This window comes from Pelophylax lessonae, assembly GCF_965119305.1.
Source record: "Pelophylax lessonae genome assembly, chromosome: 1".
Lineage (NCBI taxonomy): Eukaryota > Metazoa > Chordata > Amphibia > Anura > Ranidae > Pelophylax > Pelophylax lessonae.
In genome coordinates, this window is record NC_138768.1 from 884,495,746 (window position 1) to 884,508,768 (window position 13,023).

At 43.6% G+C, this 13,023-nt stretch overlaps 1 protein-coding gene across 1 annotated transcript in view; it reads right to left on the reverse strand.

Annotated features, from left to right (window-relative positions):
• LOC309548151 (cytosolic phospholipase A2 gamma-like) overlaps positions 1-13,023 on the reverse strand; it is a gene marked incomplete at both ends in the record, with an annotated part of 143,212 nt that overhangs the window by 23,016 nt on the left and 107,173 nt on the right. The window contains one exon of the mRNA XM_082248113.1: positions 10,296-10,453. Within this exon, the coding sequence (XP_082104239.1) occupies positions 10,296-10,453 (158 nt within the window). The remainder of the gene's footprint in view (positions 1-10,295; positions 10,454-13,023) is intronic.

The window sequence follows — 13,023 nt, forward strand, 5'->3', positions numbered from 1 at the left end:
TGTGGTGGACAGATCGGAGCCTTGACTGACATTTTTGACACTTTTTGGGTTACCAGTGACATTACTGCAGTAATCAGGGCTATAAATATGCACTGTTACTGTAAAATTACACTGGCAGTGAAGGGGTTAACTTTTTTTGAGAGGGAGGGGCTATGTGTGTCCCTAGGGGCGTGATTCTAACTGTGATTGGCTGTGGCTTGAGGTGTATGAACAGTGATTAACGGTTCTACATAGTAGAACCGTATGATCATCATTCATACACCGGGGAGAATGACAGGCGGCTTGTTTACATTAGCCTCCTGCCTTTCTCCCTCTCCACCGATGATCGCGAGTGACCGGCAGACGATCGGGTCCGCCAGTCACACGCGCGGGGGGGTCCGTGACCGCGCGAGAGTGGGAGCGTGCCTCCGGCGGCACAAGCTCGCTCCTGAGACCCTCACAGGCTAGCGACGTAGACCTACGTCGCTCTGCCTGTGAGGGGCTGACTTCCGCAGTAAATATACTGTGCACAGTCGGCAAGTGGTTAAGCATCATTAAAATCACTGTTCCTTGAAAAACGATTGTTTTAAAAACATTTTTTTGCATTGATACATGTCCCCCAGGTCAGTACTCGGGTCCCCATAAACTTTTTTATGGCAATAACTTGCTTATAAAGCCTTTAAAATTAGGATTTTTGATTTTTTGAGTGTCCCATAGACTTTAACCACTCCCATACCGGGCACTTTCACCCCCTTCCTGCCCAGGCCAATTTTCATCTTTTAGCGCTGTTGCATTTTGAATGACAATTGCGCGTTCATGCAACACTGTACCTACACCAAATTGATGTAATTACCCCCCCCCCCCATCAGTTCGCACCAGAACATTGCGAACAGAGGAAAAGTTTGTTCGAACAAACGGATCCCATTGAAATTTATGGGAGTTGAACGTCAAAAATCAAATGTCCTCTTTTGAAAGGCTTAAATGCAAGTTATTGCCCAAAAAAAGTGAAACTATAAAAATAAAAAATTCCTTCAAATATCGTGCCGTTGGGGTCCCCTGAATGCGCCTGTAAAGTAGTGCATCTCTACGATGTATGTAGCCGAGGGAAAAATGTCATATACAAATATACATACAAATTTCAAATCGCATGAACTTGTCATACAGGTGCAGAAAAATTAGGCCTTTGGTGTTGATGGTGCCTGAACACCGCAACCCCTCACAGTTACTCTTGCTGGACATAGGAATGGGACATGCTGGTAAGAATTCCATACAGATTTGAAATCGCATGTACTTGTCATACAGGTGCAGAAAAATTGGGCCTTTGGTGTTGATGGTGCCTGAATACTGTAACCTTGCTGGGTGCAGTGACAGGCCCTGCCATTAGAAAATAGATACAAAATGGAAATCGCATGTACTTGTCATACAGGTGCAGAAATATTGGGCCTTCCTTGTTGGTGGTGCCTGAAAACCGTAACCCCTCACAGTTACTCTTGCTGGGCACAGGGACAGGCCCGATAGATACTAAATGGCCTAATATCTACTCAAGTGCCTGATGTATATATATACACAGAGATCAATGTATGGTGTATGGTCTATACTGAACTGACCGATAGATACTGAATGGCCTAATATCTACGCAAGTGCCCTATATATATATATAGATCAATGTATAGTCTATACTGAATAGATACTGAATGGCCTGATAGATATACTTAAGTGGCCTATCTAGTAATTTATGGTATATACTGGCCTGCTGCTATATACAGAATTAAGCAATAGATACTGAATTGCCTGATATAAACAAACTGAAGTGCCTATATATATATATATATGTAGATATTAGGCTATTCAGTATCTATCGGTCAGCTCAGTATAGACCATGCATTGATCTTTCTCTCTCTCTCTCATATACATATATATATATATATATATATATATATATATATATATATATATATATATATAGTACTTAGTGGTATATACTGCACTGCTGAATACACTTCACTATCTGATCTTTTAAATTATAAAAAGCACAAATCTCTCTCCCTGCCTAACTTACTGCTAGCAATGTCTTCACTAGACTACACTGCTGACTACACTGCACTGTCTGATAAACCGACTGTCTAATGAACTACAAATCACGTTCCACTCCCTGCCTCAACCACTTCCCATCTCACCCTCACACTACACGCCGCTGCTGTATGAGCAGCCTAATTTATAGCGTGGGGCGTGTACTAAGCCCCTGAGCCATGATTGCCTGCCTTTTGTCCAATCATGGCAGAGATGAATTGATTGGCCAAAACATGGAGGTCAGGGTGCATGCTTTGGCCAATCACATAATGCACTGCGAGCGCGTGCGCAGTGCATTTTGGATGCGGGCACTCAAATTTCCCACGAAGAAGCCCATTTGTTCGGCATGCAACGAACGGGCGAACGGGCGAACAGCCAATGTTCGAGTCGAACTAACGTGATTTTAAACAATTTTACAGGTTACCATTTTAGAGTTACAGAGGAGGTCTGGGGCTAGAATTATTGCTCTCGCTCTAGCGTGCATGGCGATACCTCACATGTGTGGTTTGAATGCTGTTTACATATGTGGGCATGACGTATGTATGCGTGCGAGCACACAGGGATGGGGGCACTTTAATTTTTTCTTTTTTTACACGTGATGTCATGTGATGTCAGAAGGGGGTGGTGCCACCAGGTGACCTAAGCGGGTGGCCACCCCCCTTACCTATATAAGAGCTATCAAAGATGGATTTTTTTTCTTTTTAATAAAGGACTTGTCAAAACTGTATTTTGGCCAAAGCAAAGAGCCTGATTTATAGATTATGGGGGGACCCCAAGCCATTTTTTTAAATTTCTGTCATTGGGGTTTCCCTTAACCACCTAAATAAAGAGCACTTTCACCCCCTTCCTTCCTAGAACAGTTTTCACTGCTCATTGGCATCTATGGGAAATATTGGTTTGCTTGGCATGGCACTGCTCCCTGTCTTTTAACATTGGCGTCTAAGGGAAATCTTTGTCAACTTGGCATGGCACTGCTCCCTAACTATAAGTGACAAGGACACAAAACTTGGGGAGCACTGAGAGAGGACCCGGGACTACAACATATCTATACATTTTAAAAGTGGGGTATACCTGTACCCTACACTGACTGCACTAAACTAACTCATCTCACTATCCACCAACTACCTGACTAACCTCTATTATCATAAACTATACATGGCTGCCATGTAAGCAGCAGCCTTATACAGTATAGTGTGGGGCGTGGACTTACCCCTGAGCCATGATTGGCTAAAGGCACTCTGCCTTTGGCAAATTATGGCTCTGACAGGACATTGTGCTGTGATTGGCCAAAGAATACAGGGCAGGTGCATGCTTTGGCCAATCATCAGCAATCAATGCACTAAAACAGTGCAGTGCATTATGGGCGCTCATCGGCGAACTTTTAGCCAAACGCCCCATTTATTCGTGTGTTCAGCGTTAACATCGACTCAAACATGGAGCCCATCCCTAGTGTAGTATTTATTTTGGTCATAGTAGCATTACAAGCGAGAGTAAAACATAAAAAAAAAATCAGGGTTTAGATGCCACATCAACACTAGTAACTCCTATTCAAGAAGGACATGCCATTGTCCGTTCCCGGCATCTGAACACTGTTTTTTTTTTATGTTTTACTATGCCTTTTAACCACTTACCCACCGCCCAACGACTATATACGTTGGCCGTTTAAAGCTAAATACCGGTGTTATGGCAGCAGATAGCTGCCACAACCCTGGTAATTTTTTAAACGGCGAGCGGCTTTCCAATAAGGGTGGTCCCAGTGGCGGATTCGCCGCGGGATCACCCTTCCGGGGCGGCGGAAGAGGTGCCCCCCTCCCGCCGTGTCCCGATCCATTTCCCTGCTTACCAGACCCGCCGGCAGCGGGGAAAACTATCCGGTCCCGGATCCTCACAGACAGGATGTCGAGTGAGGGCAAGCTTGCCCTCACTCGACTCTATGGTCTTGGAGGACCGGAGCGTCAGTTTAAAGGTCCCTTTTTTCATTTTTTTTTTTTCATTTTTAAGTGTACTTGTGAGATCTGAGGACTTTTTGATCCCAGATTATCCTGTCCTGCCTATTTCTTTCACAAGGAATGTTTACATTCCTTGTAATAGGAATAAAAATTATCACATTTTTAAAAAACGGTGTAAAAATAAAAAATAATGAATAAAATAAATAGTAAAAAAAAAAAAATTAAAGCGCCCTGTCCCCGTTAGCTCACGCGCAGAAGCAAACGCATACAAAAACCCCACCCACATATGTAAACGGTGTTCAAACCACACATGTGAGGTATCGCCGCGATCGCTAGAGCAAGAGCAATAATTTGAGCCCTAGACCTCCTCTGTACCTCTAAGCTGGTAACCTGTAGAAATTTTAAAAATGTCACCTATAGCGATTTTTAACCACTTTACGCCCGCCCACCGTCAAATGACGGCGGGACGGTGCGACCATTATTCTGGTGGCCCATTCTGGCGGCCCATATGACGGCGGCCCATTCAGGCAGGGCAGGCGCGCGATCGTGTGCGCGCCGCCCTGCACTGTCAGTGGCGGCGTCATGCGTTGTTTGCACGATGTTACCGCGATTCGGCAGGCGGAAATCGCTGCAACATCACACAGCGTTTGGGGTGCTATTGCAAATCACGGGCAACGCACAGGCGTCCCGCGATTTGCAATGATTTCCAGATCGCAGGCAGAATCACGTTGATTCTGCCCACGATCGCTACGCTCACATGTGAACGTAGCCTAAAGTGCACCTGTGACCAGGGACTGCCATCAGTACCTCTGTGCACCATCGCCCGTCACCTGTCACCCATCGGTGACCATCTCCTGTCACCCCATCAATCACCGTCAGCTGTCACCCCATCAGTGATCGTCATCTGTCACCCCATCAATCGTCACCTGTCACCCCATCAGTGATCGTCACCTGTCACCCCATCAATCATCGTCACCTGCCACCCCATCAGTGATCGTCATCTGTCATCCCATCAATCGTCACCTGTCACCCCATCAGTGATCGTCACCTGTCACCCCATCAATCATCGTCACCTGTCACCCCATCAGTGATCGTCATCTGTCACCCCATCAATCATCGTCACCTGTCACCCCATCAGTAATCGTCACCTGTCATCCCATCAATCGTCACCTGTCACCCCATCAGTGATCGTCACCTGTCACCCCATCAATCGTCACCTGTCACCCCATCAGTGATTGTCACCTGTCACCCCATCAATCATCGTCACCTGTCACCCCATCAGTGATCGTCATCTGTCACCCCATCAATCATCGTCACCTGTCACCCCATCAGTAATCGTCACCTGTCACCCCATCAGTCATCGTCCTCTTTCACCCCATCAGTCATCGTCACCTGTCAACCCATCAGTCATCGTCATCTGTCACCCCATCAGTGACTGTCACCTGCCACCTATCAGTCACCTGCCACCCAACAGTGATCATCCGCAGTCAACCGTCACCCGTCGCACAGCCCATCACAGCCAGCATGTCAAAAAAGATGTACAGCAGCGAGGAGGCCCTTCAGGTCCTCTCCATGACTGATGAGAGTTCCGGGGAGCTCTCATCAGTATCCGAATCAAATCCCGAATCCGATTCGGAATTTGAAATGGCTAATAGTAGCGGATCGGAGATGGACTCGGACTATTTCTGTACACTTTCCTTTATACAATGTATTTTGGGGTACAATTTTTGCTATATACATGCAACCACTTACTGACCGCCTAACGACTATATACGTCGATCATTAAAAGCTAAATACTGGGGTTATGGCAGCAGATAGCCGCCATAACCCCGGTATTTTTTTAAACGGTGGGCGGTCGGCTTTCAGATAAGGGTGGTCCCAGTGGTGGATTCGCAGCGGAATTACCCTTACGGTGCAGGGGAAGAGGTGCCCCCCCTCCTGCCGCGTCCCAGACGTTTCACCAGCTTACCGGACCCACCGGCAGCAGGGAAAACTATCCGGTCCCGGATCCTCAGAGACAGGAAGTCGAGTGAGGGCAAGATGGCCTCACTCGACTCTATGGTCTTGGAGGATCGGAGCTACGTCAAAAGTCGTTGCCTAGCAACCGGTTTAAAGGGCAGCTTTTTTTTTTTTTTCTTTTTCAACATTTTTTTTTTCTTTTTTAGTGTAGTTGTGAGGTCTTTTTGACCCCCAGATCTCACAATAAAGAGGACGTGTCATGCCTATTTCTATTACAAGGGATGTTTACATTCCTTGTAATAGGAATAAAAATGATCAAAACATTTTTTTTTTAAACTGTGTAAAAATAAAAAGATTAATAAATAAAATAAATAGGAAAAAAAAATTAAAGCGCCCTGTCCCCGTTAGCTCGCGCGCAGAAGCGAACGCATACGCAAGTCCCGCCCACATATGTAAACGGTGTTCAAACCACACATGTGAGGTATCGCCACGATCGTTACAGCGAAAGCATTATCTTTCACATTATGGAAAAAATTGGGCTAAATTTACTGTTTTCTTATTTTTTCATTAAAAAAAGTGAATTTTTTTCAAAAAAATTGCATTTGGAAGACTGCTGCGCAAATATGGTGTGATAAAAAATATTGCAACGATCTCCATTTTATTCTCTAGGGTCTCTGATAAAAAAATATATATAATTTTGGGGGGTTCTAACTAAGTAGTTTTCTAGCAAAAAAAAATATTTTAGCTTGTATACACCAAGTGTCAAAAATAGGCCCAGTCTTAAAGTGGATAAATGGACAACTTTGTATAAAGTGCTACTTGGATGTTGGGCCTACTATGTGGTTAGGCTGTGTAAAAGTGTTACACATGTGGTATCGCCATACTCAGGAGGAATAGTAGAATGTATTTTGGGGTGCAATTTTTGCTATGTACATGCTATGTGTTAGAAATATTGCATAAATGGACAGCTTTGTGTAAAAAAAAAAATCGGTTTTCATTTTCCTTCCCTTTTTTCCCAAAAACTTGTGGGAAAAAAAAGACATATTCAAAAGACTCATTATGCCTCAAAAATTATACGTTGGGCTGTTTACTTTCCAAAATGGGGTCATATTATGGGGGTTTCCATTGTCCTGGTGCTCCAGGGCCTTCAAAAGTGCGATAGGTTGTCAGGAAATGATATGTGTAATTTGTGCTCCTAGAATGCCAGACGGTGCTACTTGGATGTTAGGCCTCTGTATGTGGCCAGGCTGTGAAAAAGTCTCACACATGTGGTATTGACATAATCAGGAGAAGTAGCAGAATGTATTTTGGGGTGCAATTGTTGCTATGTACATGCTATGTGTTGGAAATATTTCATAAATGGACAACTTTGTGTAAAAAAAATGCATTTTCATTTTCTTTCCACAGTTTCCAAAATTTGGGGGGGAAAAATGACACGTTCAAAAGACTCATTATGCCTCAAAAATTATACGTTGGGGTGTTTGCTTTCCAAAATGGGGTCATTTTATGGGGGTTTCCATTGTCCTGGTGCTCCAGGGCCTTCAAAATTGCGATAGGTTGTCAGGAAATTATATGTGTAATTTATGCTCCTAGAATGCCGGACGGTGCTACTTGGATGTTAGGCCTCTGTATGTGGCTGGATGTGAAAAAGTCTCACACATGTGGTATTGCTATACTCAGGAGGAGTAGTAGAATGTGTTTTGGGGTGTAGTTGCAAGTATACATATGCTGATATGCTGTGTGAGAGAAATAACCTGTTAATCCATCAATTTGTAAAAAAAAAAAAATATATATCTTCATTTTGTAAAGAATTGTGGGAAAAAATTACAACTTCAAAAAACTCACCATGCCCCTTATTAAATACCTTGGAATGTCTACTTTCCAAAAAGGGGTCATTTGGGGGGTATTTGTACTTTCCTGACTTTTTAGTGTCTCAAGAAATGAGATAGGCCTTCAGTACATCAGGTGTGGTCAAGTGTGATCAATTTTCAAAATTACAAATTTGCTAAATTTTATGACAGAAACAAAGAAAAATGTGTTTTGTATTTTGTATTTATAGCACAAAAAATAAAGAACCCAGTAGTGATTAAATACCATCAAAAGAAAGCTCTATTTGTGTGAAGAAAAGGACACAAATTTTTTATGGGTACAGTGTTGCATGACTGAGTAATTGTCATTCAAAGTGTGAGAGCGCTGAAAGCTGAAAATCTGGGCAGGAAGGGGGTGAAAGTGCACTGTAGGCAAGTGGTTAAGTACCAAAGTTTGTCGCCATACCGTGAGCGTGCGCAATATTGAAGCATGACATGTTGGGTATCTATTTATTCGGCGTAACATTATCTTTCACATTATGGAAAAAAATTGGACTAGCTTTACTGTTTTCTTATTTTTTTAAATCAAAAAAGTGATTTTTTCCGAAAAAAAAAAAATGCATTCGGAAGACCGCTGCGCAAATAGGGTGTGATAAAAAATATTGCAACAATCTCCATTTTATTCTCTAGGGTCTCTGCTAAAATATATATATATATATAATGTTTGGGGGTTCTAAGTCGTTTTCTAACAAAAAAAATGATTTTAGCTTGTAAACACCAAGTGTCAAAAATAGGCCTGTGGGTAAGTGGTTAATGCAAAAATTACCAAAATAAATAGTACACTATGAGGACTATCTTGGGCTCATGGTGAGCTTCATTTGTTCTAGCCTCATTCAAAGGAGGAGTGTCACAGGACTACCCATTTCAACCGAATGTCTGAGATTCACTGTAACGGAAGCCATCTTTTCTGGCGAGTGTCCATTTCATAGGAGTGCCATGAATGGTTCCGAAGTGCTGTACTGGATCACGTTTACTCACCCTAAGCATATTTTTGTACAGATCCCACATTGGACTGTTTAGTTGATAAAAGGCTGACTTACCTTCCCCACCTTTGGGAATATACATATGAGCCTTTATCTCATTCAGCACTGAGAGGACTTTTTTTTTTTTTCTTTAATTGATTTTTTTTCTCCTTAATATTTATTTTTGAAATATTTTTCATTATTTGTTGACTTTAGCAGCCACCCTACCACAGGACTGTCATTGGGTCCGGACTGCAGCCAACTTTCTGATCCCTGCGAGGTACCAACAATTTTTCCTCCATCACGTGTCCCTTCCCCTGATCTCTCTGTCACAACTATCACCCCATCCCCACATGCCAAGGTCCTAGGTGTAGTCCTGGACTCTGAACTTTCCTCCAAGCCCCACATCCAATCACTGTCCAAATCTTGCTGCCTCAACCTCCACAACATCTCCAAAATACGCCCCTTTCTAACCAATGACACAACAAAGCTCTTAATTCACTCCCTGGTCATCTCTCGCCTCGACTACTGCAACTCTCTCCTGATAGGCTTACCTCTACATAGGCTCCTCCCCCCTTCAAACCATCATGAATGCTGCTGCCAGACTCATCCACCTTACCAATTGCTCAGTGTCCGCCGCTCCTCTCTGTCAATCCCTCCACTGGCTTCCAATTACCCAACAAATTCAATTCAAAATACTAACAACATCTTACAAAGCCATCCACAACTCTGCCCCCAGCTACATCACTAACCGAATCTCACAATACCAACCTAATCATTCTCTTCATTCCTCTCAAGACCTCCTGTTCTCTAACTCCCTTGTCACCTCCTCCCATGCTCGCCTCCAGGACTTTTCCAGAGCCTCTCCGATCCTATGGAACTCCTTACCCCAATTTGTCCAATTATCTCCTACTCTATTTGCTTTTAGACGTTTCCTGAAAACCCTCCTCTTCAGAAAAGCCTATCCTACCCCCACCTAACAACCTTACTTCCATTTTCTCCATCTGCCCATCCCCCTCAGTTATTACATTTTGTTTGCCTTTATCCTCCCTTCTAGATTGTAAGCTATAACGAGCAGGGCCCTCTGATTCCTCCTGTATTAAATTGTATTGTAACTGTATTGTCTGCCCTCATGTTGTAAAGCGCTGCGCAAACTGTTGGCGCTCTATAAATCCTGTACAATAATAATACCAGGATCCTTTCATGGGGCCCCCCACTGAATGATCAGTCCACCCCTACATTGATGCCTGTTCCCCAGGGCAGTACCCCCTCCCCTATGCTAATTTTTGACCCCCTCACCAATGGGCATTTTAAAAAAAAACAGATTTGGCTCCCATGGATTTCAGTGGGGTTTGGGTTTGGCATCTAAACTTATTTGAAGTTTTAGAACAACGAAAAACTGGACCACGGGTAGCTCATTCCCCATAATTATTTTATCACTTGTGTTTTCAATCAGTTTTGTATCTGTTGTTGGTAAGTTGAATTGAATGACCATAAAATGTGATTACCTCAAATGGATCTCCTGAACTGAAGTCAAAAGACAAAATCAGATCTACTTTGCGGTGAGGAGGTAACACTAACGGGTACGGTGTATTTATTTCCAAACCGGGATCCACCAGATTGATGTTTTCTTTATCAGAGAGGTCCCAGTCTTCCGGGACTTTATCTAGGAAATAAATAAAAATAATAATAATTATAGAGCTTAAAATGTCAAGTCCTGAGCTACTAGCCGGGACTTAGGAGTTACTTGCCACCAGGTGCCCCATGCAACCCCTACCCTGCCCCTCCCCTAATTCCACCCCTAAAAATACGCCCTTGTAAATTATCACATGAAATGACACTGTTAAATGTTTTATGAAGAATTAAGTTACAAACTTAAATATTAACAACCTCAAATTAAACAATATTACCATAAAGCATATTTCACTGATCTGACTGTGATACATAAAATAAGGATAAAATATGATTCATATCATTACTGCCTTATTAAGTAAAAACTTTAATGTTATATTAAATATTGCGTTAAAAAAATGAAAACCAATGAATGACACTTTCACTGATTTAGGATGCAGAGAGACTTATAGCAGAGCACAGTACTGGACCGAGGAGCGGGAGCTGCCAAAGTTAACTTTTTCTATTAACAAGCTGGCGATTAGTTACTAGGCAGTAGTGATGGAAGAACATCGGCCGGGGCCGTTCACGAACGTCAGCTGCAAATCTTCTCAAGTGTCCGCGAACCGCAAGTTCACGACGGGCCCCATTGACTTAAAGGGAGGCGAACTTTAAAAACCTTTAGGTCATATTTGCAGCCACAAAAGACTTATTAGCTGTGCACAAATAATCCCAGCACATGGACAATGTCATAACAGAAGTATTGCAATTGGAAAAGTTGCCCTAAATTTTTTTTTTTTTTTTACAGCAATTTTTTTTTTTTTTTCATAAATCAGCCAGAACTGAAAGCAGTAAATACATGTCAAATACATATAGGGTCCATTTACACATCTGTAAAATGGGTCCGCATCCATTCCACAATTTGGCGGAACGTTTACAGACCCATTGATTTTCAATTCCAGTCTGAAAGATGAAGCATTCACAGGATACAGAAGTAAGTGTCGGCCATTCCATGCCCCAAAAATTAGCCCACATGGGTTTACCTGACAGCTAAAAATGTAGTATTCTGTGGCTGAAGGTTCATTAGGCATTCACAGGATACAGAAGTGTTGGCCACTATAGGCCCCAAAAATTAGCCCACATGGGTTTACCTGACAGCTAAGAACGTTTTATTCTGTGGCTGAAGGTACATTAGGCATTGACAGAGAAAATAATTGTCGGCCATGTAAGGCCCCAAAAATTAGGCATATAATGGACATGAAATTCCTTTTATGCCACTGTATTTAGCAAAGACAAGGACCAGGAATTGTTGTGGGTGGATGGCGGTCTGGCGGATATTTGTGGTCTGTCATAAGGAATTTCAATGAAACATTGTCTACTGGTCACATGTGTTGAATTCCTCAGAGATCCATGCCTCGTTCATTTTTATAAATGTGAGGTAGTCTACACTGTCATGAGCTAGGCGAGTGCGATTATCGGTCACGATCCCCCCCTGCTGAGTGGAATGTCCTTTCAGACAGGACACTGGATGTGGGCAAGCCAACAGTTCCATTGCAAATGGTGCAAGCTCTGGCCAGAGGACAAGCCTGCCCACCCAGTAGTCCAAGGGTTCATCACTCCTCAGAGCGTCCACATCGGCCGTTAACCTGATGTAGTCGGACACCTGTCGATCTAGGCCTTCCTTGATACTGGATCCCGAGTACAGCTGTCGATGGTTCGGCTGAAAGAAGGATTTCATATCTGAAGTGACCAAGACATCTTCAAACCGCCCTCTTCTTGCAGGCGCTTTTGGATTGCTCCCCTCAACTGTCTCTCTGTGACTGGAAATTCCTCTGCCAGCACACACAAAAGCAGAATGCAGCATTTCTCGCAGCAAGGCCTGGAAGTGCTGCATTCTGACCACCCTCTGTGATGCTGGTAACATTTCCGCCATTTTTTGTTTGTACTGGGGGGTCTAAGTACATTGCCACCCAGTACTAGTCCTTGCCCTTTATTTTTTTTATAGGGGGGTCCCCCTTAAAACACTTGAGTATGAAGTCCCCCGTTCGCACTAAACTGGAAGCGGTGTAGTGGCCTGCTTCCAGCTCATCATCCAGGATAATGTCATCCTCTTTCTCCTCCCCCATCCACGGATAACACCAGGGATCCCAGACAGGTTTAAAGCATGCTCTTCTTGCTCCTCCTCATCCGCCCGGCACCATCTTCCTCAGACTCCTCTTCAGACTCCTGTTGTTTACTTGTCTCAGATGGAGTAGCAACCCTGGGAATTCATCCAACATTGTGACTTACTCATCTTCCTGCTCCTGCTACTCGACGGCTTGATCAATGACACAACGCAATGCATGCTCCAGAAAGAAGGCGTAAGGTACGATGTCATTGATGGCGCCCTGGCCGTGACTGACCAGTTTGGTGATCTCATTGAATGGCCGCAGAAGTCTGCATGCGTCCCTGATGAGCAGCCACTGGCGAGGTGAAAAAAACCCAAGCTCCCCAGAACCTGTCCTGCCACAGAGTTCGTACAGGTAGTCGTTAACTGCACGTTTCTGCTGGAGCAGCCTATCAAGCATATGCAACGTAGAGTTCCATCGCGTTAGGCAGTCACAAATAAGACGCCTGATGGGCAGG